The sequence below is a fragment of the Macaca thibetana genome, chromosome 10 (genome assembly GCF_024542745.1).
Source record: "Macaca thibetana thibetana isolate TM-01 chromosome 10, ASM2454274v1, whole genome shotgun sequence".
NCBI lineage: Eukaryota > Metazoa > Chordata > Mammalia > Primates > Cercopithecidae > Macaca > Macaca thibetana.
The window spans coordinates 21,316,266-21,335,818 of NC_065587.1; the positions used below are offsets into that span (position 1 = coordinate 21,316,266).

At 51.1% G+C, this 19,553-nt stretch overlaps 1 protein-coding gene across 1 annotated transcript in view; it reads left to right on the plus strand.

The window, feature by feature from the left end:
• The window catches only part of NIPSNAP1 (nipsnap homolog 1), a 173,113-nt gene that overhangs the window by 139,488 nt on the left and 14,072 nt on the right, over nt 1-19,553 (plus strand). Inside the window, exons 2-5 of the mRNA XM_050806838.1 lie at nt 6,808-6,948; nt 15,708-15,835; nt 16,018-16,063; nt 16,925-17,019. Coding sequence (XP_050662795.1) covers nt 6,851-6,948; nt 15,708-15,835; nt 16,018-16,063; nt 16,925-17,019 — 367 coding nt within the window. The 5' untranslated portion in view covers nt 6,808-6,850. The remainder of the gene's footprint in view (nt 1-6,807; nt 6,949-15,707; nt 15,836-16,017; nt 16,064-16,924; nt 17,020-19,553) is intronic.

The following is a 19,553-nucleotide window of genomic DNA, read 5'->3' on the forward strand; positions in this document are numbered from 1 at the left end:
CTCTGCAGGGAGAGGAGGGGCGGGTGGGAGACATGTTCAGGAGAAAAAGATGTCACAGACGTAGTGGTGGGCAGAAAGGAACTTCAGAGAGAGAGAGAGAGGTCCTAGGACAGAGGACAGTGGCATGATCATGGCTCACTGAAGCCTTGACTTCTTGGGCTTAGGCGATACTCTGGCCTCAGCCTCCCGAGTAGCTGGGACTACAAGCACACAACACCATGCCCAGCTAATATTTTAAAATTATTTTTGTAGAGATGGGGTCTTCCTGTGTTACCCAGGCTGGTCTTGAACTCTGGCCTTAAGTGATCCTCCTGCCTCAGCTTCCCAAAGTGCTGGGATTATAGGTGTGAGTTACTGTGTACAGCCACTTTTTTATTGGTGGATTTTTATTTTATTTTATTTTTGTGACAGGGTCTGGCTCTGTCACCCAGGCTGGAGTGCAGTGATGCGATATTGGCTTACTGCAACCTCCGCCTCCCCGCCTCCTGGGTTCAAGCCATCCTCCCACCTCAGCCTCCTGAATTGCTGGGACTACAGGTGTGCGCCACCACACCCAATTAATTTTTGTATTTTTTGTAGAGATGGGGTTTTGTCCTATTGCCCAGGTTGGTCTCGAACTCCTGAGCTCAAAGCTATCTGCCCACCTCAGCCTCCCAAAGTGGGATTACAGGCATGAGTTATCGCACCCAGCCTATTGGTGGAATTTTATCCTAACTGGTTTGCTGACTAGAATGCAGCAACTGGTGTGCTACACAGAATGAATGGTCTGTGGGGTGAGGACAGTTCCCATCAGGTGCTCAGTTAACCAGCATTGTATGTCACTGAGTGCCACAAAGAGAGCCCAGTTCCACCTCCACCCCCTTTTTACTTTTTCCTTTTTTTTTTTTTTGAGATGGAGTTTTGCTCTTATTGCCCAGGCTAGAGTGCAATGGCACGATCTTGGCTCACCACAACCTCCGCTTCCTGGGTTCAAGCGATTCTTCTGCCTCAGCCTCTTGAGTAGCTGGGACTATAGGCACATGCCACCACGCCTGGCTAATTTTGTATTTTTAGTAGAGACGGGGTTTCTCCACGTTGGTCAGGCTGGTCTCGAACTCCCGACCTCAGGTGATCCGCCTGCCTTGGCCTCCCAAAGTACTAGAATTACAGGCATGAGCCACTGTGCCTGGCCCACCCCTTTTCTTTTAGAGTGAAGGTCTTGTTCTGTTGTCCAGGTTGGAGTGCAGTGGCACGACCGTATCTCACTGCAGCCTCCAACTCCTGGGCTCAAGCAGTCCTCCCACCTCAGCCTCTGAATAGCTGGGACTAGAGGCACACACTACCATGCCCAGTTCATTTTAAAATTTTTTTTTTTTTTTTTTTTTTTTGAGACAGAGTCTCGCTCTGTCGCCCAGGCTGGAGTGCAGTGGCCAGATCTCAGCTCACTGCAAGCTCCGCCTCCCGGGTTTACGCCATTCTCCTGCCTCAGCCTCCCGAGTAGCTGGGACTACAGGCGCCCACCACCGCGCCCGGCTAGTTTTTTTTTTATTTTTTAGTAGAGACGGGGTTTCATCGTGTTAGCCAGGATGGTCTCGATCTCCTGACCTCGTGATCTGCCTGTCTCGGCCTCCCAAAGTGCTGGGATTACAGGCTTGAGCCACCGCGCCCGGCCCATTTTAAAATTTTTAATAGAGAGACAAAGGTCTCGCTATGTTGCCCAGGTTGGTCTTGAAATCCTGGCCTCTGGGCGCAGTGGCTCACGCCTGTAATCCCAGCACTTTGGGAGGTCGAGGCGGGCGGATCACGAGGTCAGGAGATCGAGACCATCCTGGCTAACATGGTGAAACCCCCGTCTCTACTAAAAAAAATACAAAAAATTAGCCAGGCATGGTGGCAGGCACCTGTAGTCCCAGCTATGCAAGAGGCTGAGGCAGGAGAATGGGGTGAGCTCCAGAGGCAGAGCTTGCAGAGAGCAGAGATCGTGCCTCTGCACTCCAGCCTGGGTGACAGAGCAAGACTCCATCTCAAAAAAAAAAGAAAAGAAAAGAAATCCTGGCCTCAAGTAATCCTCCTGCCTGGGCCTCCCAGTGTGCTGTGATTACATGTGTGAGCCACCGAGCTTGGACCCCATCCCTGCTCTCTTTCTTCCTTTTCTTTCCTTTCCTTTTCCTTTTCCTTCCCTTTCTTTTTCCTTCCCCCTCCCCTTTTTTCTTTTTTTGACATGGAGTCTCGCTCTGTTGCCCAGGCTGGACTGCAGTGGCATGAGCTCAGCTCACTGCAACCTCCACTTTCCAGGTTCAAGCGATTCTCCTGCCTCAGCCTCCCGAGTAGCTGGGACCACAGGTACCCGCCACCACGCCCAGCTGATTTTTGTATTTTTGGTAGAGATGAGGTTCCACCATGTTGGCCAGGCTGGTCTTGAACTCCTGACCTCAGGTGATCCACCCACCTTGCCCTCCCAAAGTGCTGGGATTACAGGAATGAGCTACCCGCCGAGACCCCTGCTCCCTTTCAAGAAGGGTAAATAGATTTAGTTAAGCAAGGAAAAGATTCTGGGATGGAGTGGGTATATGTCCTGGGGAGAGAACTAGGGCCGTAATTGGGGTGACCAAAGGTTCTGGCTTGTCCAGAACTGCGGGGTTTTCTGGGATGGAGGACTTTCAGTGCTAAAACTGAGAAAGTCCAGGATAAACTGGGATATGTGGTCGCTGTAGCTGGGGTGGGATGGGGGCCTTGAGGTTGCCCTTGTAGTCAGTGGCCACACTGTGGTTCATACAGGATGGGGAGGGAGGCCCGTATCCCATCTCTCCCAGGCAGGGGTGGAGGCATGCTCTCAGCACCACCTTTTTTCCTGCCCTATTTGACTGGAGAGAGATGGAAAACCCTTTTTGGAAATGCTAAGACCCACAGGAGGAGGCTGCAGGTCACTCCTCCCTCATTCTCCTCACCTGGGAGGGAGTGTGAGGCAGCCAGGAATGCCGAGGCTTTGGTGAAAGCCTCTTCCCCTAAACCAGCAAGGCTGGCTCCTCCCTGTCCATGGGTCCAGCTTGCTGTGGCCTGACTGCGAAATGCCCTCTACTACATAGCCAACGTGCTCTACTCGGCCTCTGTTGACACAGTTCAATGACATGTCACCAAGGCAGCCCATTCCATTGTTAGAAAATTATTCCAGCTAGGCACAGTGGCTCATGCCTTTAATCCCAGCACTTTGGGAAGCTGAGGCAGGTGGATCATTTGAGGTCAGGAATTTAAGACTGGCCTGGCCAATATGGTGAAACCCCATCTCTACTAAAAGTACAAAAATTAGGTGGGTGTGGTAATGCAAGCCTGTAATCCCAGCTACTCGGGAGGCTGAGGCAGGAGAATTGCTTGAGCCTAGAAAGTGGAGGTTGCAGTGAGCTGAGATCACGCCACTGCACTCCAGCCTTGGCAACAGAGTGAGACCCTGTCTCAAAAAAAAAAAAAAAAAAGAAAAGTATTCCTTGTACTGAATGAAAGGCTGCCACCACATAATCGCCACCTGTTTGTTATATTCAACTGTGCTTTCTTCCTGGAAGAGCCCTCACCACACCCCCCTTTTTTTTTTTTTTTTGACAGAGTCTTGCCGTTGCCCAGGCTGGAGTGCAGTGGTACAATCTCCACTCACTGCAACCTCTGCCTCCTAGGTTCAAGCAATTCTCATACTTCAGCCTCCAGAGTAACTGGGACCACAGTTGTGTGCTACCACGCCTGGCTAATTTTTTGTATTTTTAGTAGAGATCGGTTTTTGCCATGTTAGCCAGACTGGTCTCAAACTCTTGGCCTCAAGTGATCCACCTGCCTCAACCTCCCAAAGTGCTAGGATTACAGGCGTGAGCCACGGCGCCCGGCCTCTGGCAGCCCCTTCACATACTGTGTACATGTTGCTTCCTCTGAGTTTCCCCTGGTCCTTCCCTCTCTCCTGGCGGACTCCTACTCATCCTTTGAAGCTCAGGTCCAAGGTCAGGCTGGCAGAGGTGGTCGCTTCCACCATTCCACAGTCACTCTGCCACACTGGGTTCCTAAGGGAAGAGCCGTTCCCACCACATGACACCATTTGCTGTGCCTCCATCAACCCACCTGGGTTTCTCCTGGGTGGCTTTGACTGGGAACTCTGCTAAGATCATACTGACTTTGATTTTTCTTGTTTGTTTGTTTTTTTGAGACAGAGTCTCTCTCTGTCACCCAGGCTGGAGTGCAGTGGCGCAATCTCGGCTCACTACAACCTCTGCCTCCCAGGTTTAAGCCATGTTCCTGCCTCGGTCTCTGGAGTAGCTGGGATTACAGGTGTGCGCCACCATGCCCAGCTAATTTTTGTATTTTTATTTTTTATTTGATTTATTTGTTTGTTTTTTTGAGATGGAGTTTTGCTTTTGTTGCCCAGGCTGGAGTGCAATGGCACGATCTTGGCTCACTACAACCTCTGCCTCCTGGGTTCAAGTGATTCTCCTGCCTCAGACTCCCGAGTAGCTGGGATTACAGGCACATGCCACCACACCCGGCTAATTTTTGTATTTTTAGTAGAGATGGGGTTTCATCATATTGATCAGGCTGGTCTCGAACCCCTGGCCTCAGGTGATCCCCCCGCCTCGGCCTCCCAAAGTGCTGGGATTACAGGCATGAGCCATTGCGCCCGGCCTAATTTTTGTATTTTTAGTAGAGACGGGGTTTCACCATGTTGGCCAGGCTGGTCTCTAACTCCTGACCTCAGGTGATCCACCCGCCTTGGCCTCCCAAAGTGCTGGGTTTACTGGCGTGAGCCACCACGCCCAGCCTGGTTTATTTATTTAAAAACCCATAACTCACTACAGCCTGGACCTCCTGCCTCAAGTGATTTTCCTGCCTCATCCTCCTGAGTAGCTGGGACTACAGGCATGTGCTACCATGCTCAGTTAATTTTTTGAATTTTCGTAGATCCTCCTGCCTTGGCCTCCCAATGTGCTGTGATTACAGGCATGAGCCACCACACCTGGTCCTAATCTTATAATTATAATAATTATTATTTTTTTAATAGAGACTGGGTCTTGCTCTGTTGCCCAGACTAGAGTGCAGTGGTACAATCATGGCCTGCCCTCCATTCTCCCATGCCAAGCACACCAGGGCAACCAGTAGTCAGTGGGTGGACATTCTTTTGGGGAGCTGTCTCTGCCCCTTTGGAAGTGGATAAAACCCCTGCCCCCTGTGGGGTCTGCAAGCTCTCCACCCCTGCCAATGTCTGTGATCTGGGGGATTATGGACTGAGAAGGGATTAGTTCAGAGGGCGGGGAAAAGAGCTGGACAGGGCAGAAAGAGGCCCCAGGATTTTCAGGCAGAGAAGTCAAAGGGGGATGAAAAGGGGAAAGGAGATGGTGGAGATAAAGTGTCTGCAGCTGACAGTCTTGTCCCCGTCTTCACTTATAAGGAAGTTTGTTTCTTTGATGATGATAAACCTGGCCTGTGAATGCCCTTCCCCAGAGAATGCACCACACAGGAGCACATAATGTTGTATACAGTTTCAGGGGGCTTACTGATGCAACCCCCTTTGCAGAAATTTTAACAGTGAGAAAATTATGGCAGTGAAAGTGATCTGACCTAACTGACTCCATTTTGCTTTTAACCCCCAAACTGTCCTTGTTCATTTCTGGGCATAGGCCTAATTTACAGTCTTTTTGTTTGTTTATTTGTTTGTTTTTTGAGACGGTGTTTCGCTCTTGTTGCCCAGGCTGGAGTGCAGTGGTGCAATCTCGGCTCACTGCAACTTCTGCCTCCAAGAGATTCTCCTGCCTCAGCCTCCCGAGTAACTGGGATTACAGGTGCCCGCCACCATGCCTGGCTAAGTTTTTGTATTTTTAGTAGAGACGAGGTTTCACCCTGTTGGCCAGGCTGGTCTTGAACTCCTGACCTAAACTCCTAACCCACCCGCCTCAGCCTCCCAAAGTGCTGGGATTACAGGCATGAGCCACCATGCCCGGCTGCAAATTTATAGTTTAACTTTGAAACAAAGATAATAGCCCTCTCCCAAAATAAACCCCTTTCTTGCCTGGGGACCAGACTGCCTTTGTAAGACTAACAAATTAGCCACGAGATTAGAAATTACGGTTCAGAAGTCATGCAGGTAGTGGCCACAGATTCTAAACCTCCCCAACGGCTCCTAGGGGAGCTACTACTGTAAAACCGAAGATTGGTGCTCAAGATATTTTTCCGATCCTGCACTCAATGGATCCGCAGGCGACACACAGATTAAGAAACCGGATCATCTGGTCTTGTGGCCCCCACCCAGAGATCCACTTAGCACAAGAGGACAGCTTCCACTCCCTATGATGGCATCTCCGACCTGACCAATCAGCACTCTCCACTTTCTGGCCCCTACCCACCAAATTATCCTTAATAAAACCCAGTCTCCGAATTTTCAGGGAGACTGATTTGAGTAACAATAAAACTCCGGTCTCCCATTCAGTCGGCTCTGCATGAATTAAACTCTTATTGCAATTCCCCTGTCTTGATAAATCGCTCTGTCGGGGAAAAATGAAACGGGCAAAATGAACCCATGGGGAGGTTACACTGACCCTCTGCTGCACATCCCGGACAGCCGTGTTAAGAACCCTTGGTATTATTGTTCCACGCTCCCATTTTACTTAGGTGGATCCTGAGGCCCAGAGTGGACAAAGGGCTTGCCAAGGTCGCAGAGCGCGCAGAGGATTAGAACCCTGACTTCCGTCAAGCACCTGCGGAGTTGGAGACGCCCACGGGCAACGCCCACCTGGCCGGGTGAGTGGAGGGGGCGGGCGAGTCGGAGGGGTGGAGTTTATTCGCGCCCCGCCTCCTTCACCCAGGCTTGGGGGCGGGGCCTTCCTGCAACCTTCGCGGCTCCAACATGGCTCCGCGGCTATGCAGCATCTCTGTGGCGGCGCGGCGGCTGCTGGGGGGCCCGGGGCCCCGCGCTGGGGACGTTGCGGCTGCAGCTGCGGCGCGGTGAGAGCCGGGCCAGGCAGGGACAGAAGCGCGCGGGGTGGGGTGCACGGGCGGGGGCCAGGGACTGGGCCGCGGGGGAGGGGCAGAGACTCCTCTCTTGGAATCTGGGGGTTAGAGGCGGGGCAGGATCAAGGCCTAGGGAAGGGTCTGGGCAAAGAATGGGGGAGGCGAGAAAGGGATGGGTAGGGTCTTTGTCCTGGTTGGGACCGGGCTGTGATGGGGACCTGATGAAAGATGGTGAGAAGGGCAGGTACTGGGCCCTGGAGACTGGGAGAGGGCAGAAGACAGGAGGAGTGGCCCATTCCCAGGCGTAGCTTATGATTTAACACCCACTGGAGGCTTCTGGTAGAGTCAGCTCCTCCGTCGGGAAGTTCGGTGGGAAAGAGATGATGGCAGGGGAGCAGTGGGGGATCCCCAGGGGCCATGGCTGCACAGACCCTTTGTTCCCCCACCTCGAACTGTACAGGTGGGGAAACGGACGGGAGTTGTCCAAGGTCACCCTCCCTGCTGTGCCATGGCATAACCAGATCTGGGACCCAGGCCTGCCAATGCGCCATGCACTTTGCACCCAACTGGTGGCCTCCTGGGAGTGGGAGTCTGGCTGGGCCATGTGCTCTCAGCCTGGGCTTTTGTTTGGGCCCTGCTCTGGGCTGAGCTAGGGATTGGCTTCCCTGACCGTCCCTGAGCAGCCCCTCGCTCCTTGGTCCCCACAGCCCTGTACTTCCCCCATCTGCATATATCACCCTGCACAGTTATGACTTGGTGCTTGTCTGTCTCTCGCTAGACCCTGATCTCATTTTTCTCTGTTTCCCCAGCCTCCCACCCTCAGAGGGCTCAGGACTGTGTATGGTCAAGGAATATTTACCAAAGAAGTGAGGCCACCTGTTCCCCTTCCCCCAACTTGTGAAAAGGAAGCAAGCATCCCTCCTGCCCTGCAGCCCAGGAATGAAGCTGCAAAGTTCTGTTAGAGCCTGCCATGAGATGTTACAGCACAGAGCAGTGGGGCTTTTCAACAGCTGGGAAAGAGGAGTGGCATAAGCCCCCCACCCAGACTGCCCAGTAATTAGGGAGAAAGCTGACACCGTGGGAAGAGCCTAGAGTTTGCCTGGCACTAACAAATTTAACTCGGAATTTCTAGGTGGGGTGACCTCAGGACTCTTTAAGCCTCGGGTTCCTCATCTGTAAAATGGGAGTAATCAGACAGGAAGTATCTCATAGGGTTGTTGAGGACTAAAGATGCCGTGCTTGGTCGGGTATGGTGGCTCACATGTGTAATCGCAGCACTTTGGGAGGCCGAGGCGGGCGGATCACTTGAGGTCAGCAGTTCAAGACCAGCCTGGCAACACTGTGAGATCCTGTTTCTATAAAAAGTACAAAAATCGCCGGGCACGGTGGCTTATGTCTGTAATCCCAGCACTTTGGGAGGCCGAGACGGGTGGATCACGAGGTCAGGAGATCGAGACCATCCTGGCTAACACGGTCAAACCCCGTCTCCACTAAAAAAATACAAAAAACTAGCCGGGCGAGGTGGCGGGCGCCTGTAGTCCCAGCTACTCGGGAGGCTGAGGCAGGAGAATGGCGGGAACCCGGGAGGCGGAGCTTGCAGTGAGCCGAGATCTGGTCACTGCGCTCCAGCCTGGGCGACAGAGCAAGACTCCGTCTCAAAAAAAAAAAAAAAAAAAAAAAAAAAAAAAAAGTACAAAAATGGCCGGGCACGGTGGCTTATGTCTGTAATCCCAGCACTTTGGGAGGCCGAGGGGGGCGGATCACGAGGTCAGGAGATCGAGACCATCCTGGCTAACACGGTGAAACCCCTTCTCTACTAAAAATACAAAAAATTAGCCGGGCGCGGTGGCGGGCGCCTGTAGTCCCAGCTACTCAGGAGGCTGAGGCGGGAGAATGGCGTGAACCCAGGAGGCGGAGCTTGCAATGAGCTGGGATCGTGCCACTGCACTCCAGCCTCCAGCCTGGGCGACAAGAGAGAGACTCCATCTCAAAAAAAAAAAAAAAAAATTCTCCCTGTTGGTGAAACCCTGTCTCTACTAAAAATACAAACAATTAGCTGGGCATGATGGCTCACACCTGTAATCCCCGCTACTAGGAAGGCTGAGGCAGGAGAATCAATTGAACCCAGGAGACGGAGGTTGCAGTGAGCCGAGATCGCGCTACTGCACTCCAGCCTGGGTGACAGAGCAAGACTCTGTCTAAAACAAAAAAGATACCGTGGTTGTGAAGTGTCTGGCACTTGACTAACATGCAGCAAGTGTTGCTCCTTGCCCCTAGCCTATGTTACAAGCAATTTCTGCATGAGACCCACATAATATTGAGGCTCAAAGGGCTCTGGGAAGATCATCCTTTATGAGCCCTTTGTTTTCCAGATGAAAACATCAAGGTTGGGGAAGGGACAGAATGGATTGGTGGTAAAACCATTTGTGTGGCAAACACCCAGAGGCCATAAAAGGAGCATGGGTCTTAGAGTCAGCCTGCTGCCCCTCACTTAGTAACCCTGGATGAGTTGCTGAACTTCTGTCAGCCTCAGTTTCCTTTTCTGGAAAGTGGGGATGGTGATCCCTGCTTGGTGTTTTTGGCAGGATTGCTGTGAAGACACTTGGATTAATATTTATCAAGTCCCTCAAGGACCATCTTGCAGTTACTTATGCCTTAATTCCACATTGGATACCTGAGAACACTCTGTCCTGCTGCCCTCAGGCTGCCCCATATCTCTCTGGAGTCACTAGTAGGGCCAGCAGCAGCCCTTCTGGCCTGTGAAGTTTGGGGGCAATGAGGCTGCTGGGGTGGGGATGGAGTGTGGGCTTTTAAATCAAATGGACCTGGGCCAGGCACCGTGGCTCACGCCTATAATCCCAACACTTTGGTAGGCCAGGTGGGAGAATCGCTTGAACCCAGGCGTTTGAGACCAGCCTGGGCAACATGGCAAGATCCTGTCTCTATAAAAAATACAAAAATTTGGCCAGGCACAGTGGCTTACGTCTGTCACTTTGGGAGGCTGAGGTGGATGGATCACCTGAGGCCAGGAGTTCAAGACCAACCTGGCCAACATGGTGAAACCTCATCTCTACTAAAAACACAAAAATTAGCAAGGCCAGAGCTGGTGGCTCCCACCTGTAATCCCAGCACTTTGGGAGGCCCAGGCAGACAGATCACGAGGTCAGGTGTTCAAGACCAGCCTGGCCAACATGGTAAAACCCCATCTCTATTAAAAATACAAAAATTAGCTGGGCGTGGTGGTATGCATCTGTAATCCCAGCTACTCCGGAGGCTGAGGCCGGAGAATCGCTTAAACCAGGGAGTTGGAGGTTGCAGTGAGCTGAGATCGCGCCACTGCACTCCAGCCTGGGTGACAGAGCAAGACTCTGTCTCGAAAAAAAAAAAAAAAAAATAGCCATGGTGGCGTCTGCCTGTATTCCCAGCTACTCAGGAGGCTGAGGCAGGAGAATCGCTTGAACTGGGGAGCCGGAGGTTGCAGTGAGCCAAGATCGCACCACTGCACTCCAGCCTGGGCAACAGAGGGAGACTCCGTATCAGGAAAAAAAAAAAAAAAAAAAAAAAAAAAAAAAAAAGGCTGGGTGCGGTGGCTCACACCTGTAATGCCAGTACTTTGGGAGGCTGAGGCGGGTGGATCACCTGAGTTCAGGAGTTTGAGATCAGCCTAGCCAACGTGGTGAAACCCTGTCTCTACTAAAAACACAAAAATTAGCCAGGCATGGTAGCAGATGCCTGTAATCCCAGCTACTCGGGAGGCTGAGACAGGAGAATCACTTGAACCCCGGGGGCGGAGGTTGCAGTGAGCTGAGATCGCACCATTGCACTCCAGCCTCGGGAACAAGAGCGAGACTTCGTCTCAAGAAAAAAAAAAATTAGCCAGACATGGTGACACATGCCTATAGTCCCAACTACTCTGGAGGCTGATGCAGGAGAATTGCTTGAACCTGGGAGGTGGAGGTTGCAGTGAGCTGAGATCATGCCATTGTACCCCAGCCTGGGCAACAGAGTAAGACTCCATCTCAAACAACAACAAAAATTAGCCAGGCATGGTGGTGCACACCTGTGGTCTCAGCTACTTGGGAGGATCATTTGAGTCTGGGAGATAGAGGATGCAGTGAGCCATGACTGTGTCACTGCACTCCAGCCTGGGTGACAGAGTGAGACCCTGTCTCGAAAAAAGAAGAAAAAAGAAAGATGAAGCTGACCTAGCATCAGAACCTGGGTTTGTCCAGAGCTTGTGCTCGTAAGCACTAGTTCTGCTGTTGGTGTTAAGGATGGAAAGGACCCCCGATCCCTGAGTGAAGTCACTCTGGGTCAAGGTCTACCATTTCTTTCATACTTTCCAGCTTTCATCATTTTCATGCAAGAATGTCTTAGCTCCTCCTTCGTTCATTTCTCAAACTTGGACTGCGTTCTCACCATGTGCCCAGCACTGCCCCAAGCATAGGGGAATACAGCAGGGATGCAACAGAACAGACAAGGATTCTGTCCCGCTAGGGCTGCTTCCAGTTTAGAGACTGACAATAAACAAAGCACATAATAAGCCAAAAAGTATATATTTTTTTTATTTTTAATTTGTAGTAGAGATGAGGTCTTGCTGTGTTTCCCAGGCTGGTCTCAAACTCCTGGGTTCGGCTGGGCATGGTGGATCACGCCTGTAATCCCATCACTTTGGGAGGCCAAGGCAGGCGGATCACTTGAGGTCAGGAGTTTGAGACCAGCCTGACCAACATGGTAAAACCCTGTCTCTACTAAAACATACAAAAGTTAGCCAGGTGTGGTAGCACGCACCTGTAGTCTCAGCTACCCGGGAGGCGGAGGCAGGAGAATCGCTTGAACCCAGGAGGTGGAGGTTGCAGTGAGCTGAGATTGTGCCACTGCACTCCAGCCTGGGCAACGGAATGAAACTCCATCTCAAAAAAAATACAAGAAACCAAAAAAAGGCCAAGCGCAGTGGCTCACGCCTGTAATCCCAGCACTTTGGGACGCTAAGGCAGGAGGATCACCTGAAGTCAGGAGTTCAAGACCAGCCTGGCCAACATGGTGAAAACTCGTCTCTACTAAAAATAAAAATTAACCGGGTATGGTGGCACACGCCTGTAGTCCTAGCTACTTGGCAGGCTGAGGCTGGAGAATTGCTTGAACCTAGGAGGCGGAGGTTGCAGTGAGCCGAGATCACGCCACTGCACTCCAGCCTGGGAGGCAGACTGAGACTCCATTTCAAAAAACCAAAAACAACAACAACAACAACAAAACAACTCCTGGGTTCAAGCAATCCTTCCCTCTTAAAGTGCTGGGATTACAGGTATGAGCCACTGGACTCATCCTAGTATAGCGTTTTAGAAAGTGCTCTAGAACAAGATGGGAGAGCAGGATGAGAGGGCTTGTGGAGGTTAAGGGTAGGAGAACATTGTAATTTCACTGAGAAAGTGAAATTTGTACTCTTGCAAATATGCCCTTGGGGATGCTGGCTTGGAGTTCAAACCCTCCTCTGAGATCTTTGACAAGTCCTTTCTTGGATTTTCCCTGTAGAAAAGAGCTTTAGGGATGGGCTCCACCACCCTGCTCGTTTGATAGATGCGGAAACTGAGGCCCACAGGCAGGAAGGATTAGTTTCCAGCATTCCAGCCCATAATCTCTCTCTTCAGGGCTGGCTATTTGACTGATATTTATCTTGGTCAGTGCTGATGTTAATAAATTACTCAGTCTAGTCCTTTCTAGAGCAAAGGTCTTGGTTGATAAATAGTAGGAGCTGTTCTCACTGCCTGTCTCCCTCCAGGGGAAGCAGCCCCTCTACATTAAAACCAAAGGTCAAGTCCCTCAGTGCCCAACCTGAGGTGGGGGTTGGCTTTCAAGGAAAGAGCACTGGGTTGGTTTTTTTTTTTTTTTTTTTTTTTTTTTTGAGACGGAGTCTCGCTGTGTCTCCCAGACTGGAGTGCAGTGGTGCGATCTCCGCTCACTGCAAGCTCCGGCTCCCGGGTTCATGCCATTCTCCTGCCTCAGCCTCCCGAGTAGCTGGGACTACAGGCGCCCGCCACCACGCCCGGCTAATTTTTTGTATTTTTAGTAGAGAAGGGGTTTCACTGTTTTAGCCAGGATGGTCTCGATCTCCTGACCTCGTGATCCACCCGCCTCGGCCTGCCAAAGTGCTGGGATTACAGGTGTGAGCAACCACACCTGGCCACTGGGTTGGTTCTTAACTCTGCCCTCTGATTTCCTGTGTGGCCTTGGGCAAGTCCCTTAAACTCCCTGGGCTTCTTTCTATTTTATCGTCTCGAGAATGGGAATACCAGTAGTACCAATACTATAAGATCATTGCATAGAGTCAGTGAGATCGTGCAGTTGAAAAGTGTATCCCAGATCCCTGGCTTAGAGCCTCGCTTATTCTGGTCTAAAAACTTCACAGACCACACTACCCATCTAATGATAATTGTCTTTTTGCTAATGAAGCAAATGCATGTACAATGACCGAGACAGTCCATGAAATCAGAAATGCTTAACACACTTTTTAAAATCTTTACAAAAAATTATAACGAATAAAGAAAAATTTAGCCTCCTATTCCTCTTTCCCAGGTAAGCAGTATTAACAGTTTGGGATAAGTCATTTCTCTCTCTTTTTTTTTTTCTTTCTTTTTTTTTATTCTGAACATGGAGTCTCACTCTGTCACCCAGGCTGGCATGCAGTGGTGCGATCTTGGCTCACTGCAGCCTCTGCCTCCTGGATTCAAGCAATTCTGCCTCAGCCTCTCAAGTAGCTGGGACTACAGGCACACATCACCACTCCTGGCTAATATTTTGTACTTTTTTTTTAGTAGAAATGGGGTTTTGCCATGTTGCGCAGGCTAGTCTTGAACTCCTGAGCTCAGGCAATCCACCTGCCTCGGCCTCCCAAAGTGCTAGAATTACAGGCATAAGCCACCATGCCCAGCCTCTTTTTTTTTTGAGTCAGGGTCTGGCTCTGTTGCCCAGTCTGGAGTGCAGTGGCCTGACCTCAGCTTGCTAAAACCTCTGCCTCCTGGGTTCAAGCAATCTTCCCTCCTCAGCCTCCTGAGTAGCTGGGACTACAGGTATACTTGACCATACCTGGCTAATTTTTTTTTTTTTTGAGAAAGGGTTTCACTCTTGTATTCCCAGGCTGGACTGCGATGGCCCGATCTCAGCTCATCGCAACCTCTGCTTCCTGGGTTCAAGTGATCTTCCCACCTCAGCCTCCTGAGTAGCTGGGATTACAGGCATGCGCCACCACGCCTGGCTAATTTTGTATTTTTAGTAGAGGTGGGGTTTCTCCATGTTGGTCAGGCTGGTCTCGAACTCCTGATCTCAGGTGATCTGCCCGCCTTGGCCCCCCAAAGTGTTGGGATTACAGGCATGAGCCACCGCACCCAGCAATATTTTATTTATTGCAGAGACAGGGCTTCAGACTCCTGAGCTCAAGCAATCGGCCTGCCTCAGCCTCCCAAAGTGCTGGAATTACAGGCATGAGCGACTATGCCTGGCCCATTTCTCATTTTTCTTTCTTTTCTTTTTTTTTTTAGAGACGGACGGAGTCTTGCTCTATCGCCCAGGCTGGAGTGCGGTGGCGCGATCTCGGCTCACTGCAAGCTCCACCTCCCGGGTTCACGCCATTCTCCTGCCTCAGCCTCCCAAGTAGCTGGGACTACGGGTGCCCACTACCATGCCCGGCTAATTTTTGTATTTTTAGTAGAGACAGGGTTTCACCATGTTAGCCAGGATGGTCTCAGTCTCCTGGCCTCATGACCTGCCCGCCTGGGCCTCCCAAAGTGCTGGGATTACAGGCTTGAGCCACTGCGCCCAGGCTCTCATTTTTATACTTATGCAAACATATCACCACTTTGGCCGGCTGCGGTGGCTCATGCTTGTAATCCCAGCACTTTGGGAGGCTGAGGCAGGCAGATCACGAGGTCAAGAGATCGAGACCATTCTGGCCAACATGATGAAACCCTGTCTCTACTAAAAACACAAAAATTAACTGGGCATGGTGGCGCACGCCTATAGTCCCAGCTACTTGGGAGGCTCAGGCAGGAGAATCACTTGAACCCAGGAGGCGGAGGTTGCAGTGAGTGGAGATCTTTATCCATCTCAAAAATAAACACAACAAAACAAATATATCACTACTTTAAGATTATTTAATGGTCTCTGTCACCCAGGCTGGAGTGCAGTGGCCTGATCATGGCTCATTGTAGCTTTGATTTCCTGGGCTTCATGCGATCCTCCTAAGTCTCTCAAGTGGCTGAGACTACAGGCATGTGTCACCACACCCAGCTAATTATTGTATTATTTTATTTTATTTTATTTTATTTTTATTTTTTTGAGACAGAGTCTTGCTCTGTTGCCCAAGCTGGAGTACAGTGGGCTTTGGGCATGATGCAAGGTGGATTTGGGGTTGATCCTCTTGGCAAGAGGTGGCAGTTGTGTGACCCAAGTAGAGGACCTCTTGGAAGGGGGATGAAGTGGAGGCAGGGAGGCTAGAGAGAGAAGTGGGAGGTGGGGCTGCCTCTCCTGGCCTCCTGAGACTCTGCAAAGCTTCAAGAAGCCAACTGGGCAGCTGGAATCTCTGTAGAAAGGAGCTGGCTCCAATAGCATTTCACACTCTGGAGCTACCACAGGACTCCGTGGCCCTGTTCCCAGAAATGTGGGTCACTGGTCTAGGGGAGCAGGACATCCGAGCAGATGGAATTGCTGGGGCTCCCCCCCCACCTCCACACGTCCCCCTCAACTCCTCTGTCCTGCAGTTTCTATTCCAAGGACAATGAAGGCAGCTGGTTCCGCTCCCTCTTTGTTCACAAGGTGGATCCCCGGAAGGATGCCCACTCCACCCTGCTGTCCAAGAAGGAAACCAGCAACCTCTACAAGATCCAGTGTGAGTGGCTGCTGAGCTGACCAAGCTCTGCCCTTTCAGGGGCTCTGGGGGCCTGTGAGGCTCCAGGATGGAGATGGGAGCAGCTGTCCTGGGACCCCTGGCATTGATTTGCTCCCCTCACCCCAAGTTCTTCGCTGTGTACACACTCTACCTCACTTCTTGTTCTCTGTCCTCTGTTGCAGTTCACAATGTAAAGCCTGAATACCTGGATGCCTACAACAGCCTCACGTGAGCGTCCTGCATCCATACATCCCAGCCACTGCTTGGGTGGGGACCACACTCTCAGCAAATCCGCAGAACATCTTCCACCTTGTTTTTTTTTAGAAATCCAGGAGATGTAGATTTCTTTTATTTCTGCCTTTTTCTTTCTTTTTTTTTTTTTTTTTTTTTTTTGAGATGGAGTTTCTCTCTTGTTGCCCGGGCTGGAGTGCAATGGTGCGATCTCGGCTTATTGCAACCTGTGCCTCCCAGGTACAAGCGATTCTCCTGTCTTAGCCTCCCAAGTAGCTCGGCTTACAGGCATGCGCCACTAAGCCTGGAAAATTTTTTTGTATTTAGTAGAGACAGGGTTTCACCATGTTAGGCTGGTTGCGAACTCCTGACCTCAGGTGATCCACCCGCCTTGGCCTCCGAGTGCTGGGATTATAGGCATGTGCCACCACGCTTGGCCCCTTTTTCTTTCTTTTATTTTTCTTAAAAGAGATGGTCTCCGGGAGGCGGAGGTTCCAGTGAGCCAATATTGCGCCTGCACTCCAGCCTGGGCAACAAGAGCGAAACTCCGTCTCACACACAAAAAAGAGACATGGGATCTCACTTTGCTGCCTAGGCTGGTCTCAAACTACTGGGCTCAAGCAATCCTCTTGCCTCAGCCTCCCAGTGTTGGGAATACAGGTGTGAGCCTCCATGCCCAGCCAGGATGTAAATTTCAGAGTTGGAAGTCCTGAGGGCCCTTTGCCTAGCTTCTGCATTTTTGAGATGGAGAGTCTGAGGCCCAACCGCAGGGTCTGCAGTTTGAACTGAGTTTGAACCCTTATCTCAGAGGCCCTGATGGCTATGTGAACCTTGCCACTCTCTGCACCCCTCCCACAGGGAGGCTGTGCTGCCCAAGCTGCACCTGGATGAGGACTACCCATGCTCACTCGTGGGCAACTGGAACACGTGGTATGGGGAACAGGACCAGGCAGGTAAGGCGCTCACCTCCCTAGTGCCATTGCTACCTCCCAGCCCTGGCCTCCAGCACCTTTCACACCGGGCTGTTCTCCACTCCCTCTCCACAACAGCACCTGGTGGGGCTCTTACTAAAACCTCATCACCTCACTCCTCTGCTCAAATACCTGTCCTGGCTCCCCTGTGCCCTCAAGGTGACCTGTGAAGCCTGTGAGTCCTTCCCGGCCCCACCCCCAGTCTCATGGCGCCAAATCCTCCTTGCCTCGCTGTGCTGTCCCACCCAGGACTCAGTTCCTCAGATTGACGGTTTCACTCTTTAGTTCCAGACTACTGCTCATGCTCTTTCTTCTGCCTTAAGCATTACTTCTTCTTTGCCTGCTTTACCTGGATCACCGTCTTTTGTTCTTTTGTTTTTTTTTGAGACTGAGTTTCACTCTTGTTGCTCAGGCTGGAGTGCAGTGGTGCGATCTCGGCTCACTGCAACCTCTGCCTCCCCAGTTTAAGCAATTCTCCTGTCTCAGCCTCCTGAGTAGCTGGGATTACAGGAGTGTGCCACCATGCCCAACTAATTTTGTATTTTTAGTAGAGACAGGGTTTCACCATCTTGGTCAGGCTTGTCTTGAACTCCTGACCTCAGGTGATCCACCTGTCTCAGCCTCTCAAAGTGCTGGGATTACAGGCGTGAGCCACCGTACCCGGCCTTTTTTTTTTTTTCTTTTTTTTTGAGACAGGGTCTCGCTCTGTCACCCAGGCTGGCAGGTAGTGGCACAGTCTTGGCTGACTGCAACCTCCATCTCCTGGGTTGAAGAGATTCTCCTGCCTCAGCTTCCTGAGTAGCTGTAATTTCAGGCATGTGCCACCACTCCCAGCTAATTTTGTATTTTTTTTTTTTTTTTTTTTTTGAGACAGAGTCTCGCTCTGTCGCCCGGGCTGGGTGCAGTGGCCGGATCTCAGCTCACTGCAAGCTCCGCCTCCCGGGTTCACGCCATTCTCCTGCCTCAGCCTCCCGAGTAGCTGGGACTACAGGCGCCCCCACCACCGCGCCCGGCTAATTTTTTGTATTTTTTAGTAGAGACGGGGTTTCACCGTGTTAACCAGGATGGTCTCGATCTCCTGACCTCGTGATCCGCCCGTCTCGGCCTCCCAAAGTGCTGGGATTACAGGCTTGAGCCACCGCGCCCGGCTTAATTTTGTATTTTTAGTAGAGATGGGGTTTCACCATGTTGGTCAGGCTGGTCTCGAACTTCTGACCTCCGGTGATCCACCCGCCTCAGCCTCCCAAAGTGCTGGGATTACAGGCATAAGCCACCACTCCCAGCCTTTTGTTTTTGAGACAGGGTCTTGCTTTGTCACACAGGCTGGAGTGCAGTGGTATAATCTTGGCTCATTCGAGCTTCAATTTCCCAGGTTCAAGCAATACTCCCACCTCAGCTTCCTGAGTAGCTGGGACTATAGGTGGGCTCCACCATGCTCGGCTACTTTTTGTGTTTTTTGGTAGAGACGGGGTTTCTCCATGTTGCCCAGGCTGGTCTCTAACTCCCGAACTCAAATGATCCTACCTCCTTGGCCTCCCAAAGTGCTGGGATTGCAGACATGAGCCATCGTGCCTGGCCTTTCATTTTTATTCATTTTAAATTTTTCGTTATTTATGTATTTATTTTTGAAATCAGGTCTCGTTGCCCAGTGGGGAGTGCAGTGGTGTGATCACGGCTTACATAGCCTTAACCTCCTGAGCTCAAGCAATCCTCCTACCTCAGCCTCCCGAGTAGCTGGGACCGCAGGTGCATGCCACAATGTCCAACTAATTTATTTTAAATTTTTTGTAGAGACGGGGTCTCCCTGTGTTACCCAGGTTGGTCTCAAACTCCCAGGCTCAAGCAATCTTTCCATCTTGGCCTCCCAAAGTTCTGGGAGTACAGGCATGAGCCACAGTGCCTGGACTATTCACTTTTCTATTTTGGCATAGATGTCACCTCCTCCTGGAAGGCTGCTGAGATTTCCTCCACCTGGGCTGGGTCAGGCACCTTCCCTAGCTCTCCAGGCCTCAGTAATTACCTCCTCATGCCCTGATCACGTACCCCTATAGCTGCCTGTTTAGTTATCTGTCTCCATATATAGGTGAATCCCCAATATGCAGTACATATTTGTGGAATAAATAGGGGTTCTTCTTGTCTAAGCTGGTGTCTTACAGTCCCAGGGGCACCCCTAGCATGCCCCATCCCACCCTAATAGACACACCAAAGTTGGTACCACCTATAAGAACCCACACATGAATTTGGCTGACTCACAACATCTCAGCCACTCAAAGGGACCTCAAATTTAGACCCACACTGTCCAAAATGATAGCCACTAACCACATTTAGCTATTTATTTATTTATTTATTTATTTATTTTTATTTTTTTTTTTTTTTGAGACGGAATCTCGCTCTGTCGCCCAGGCTGGAGTGCACTGGCCGGATCTCAGCTCACTGCAAGCTCCGCCTCCCGGGTTTACGCCATTCTCCTGCCTCAGCCTCCCGAATAGCTAGGACTACAGGCGCCCGCCACCTCG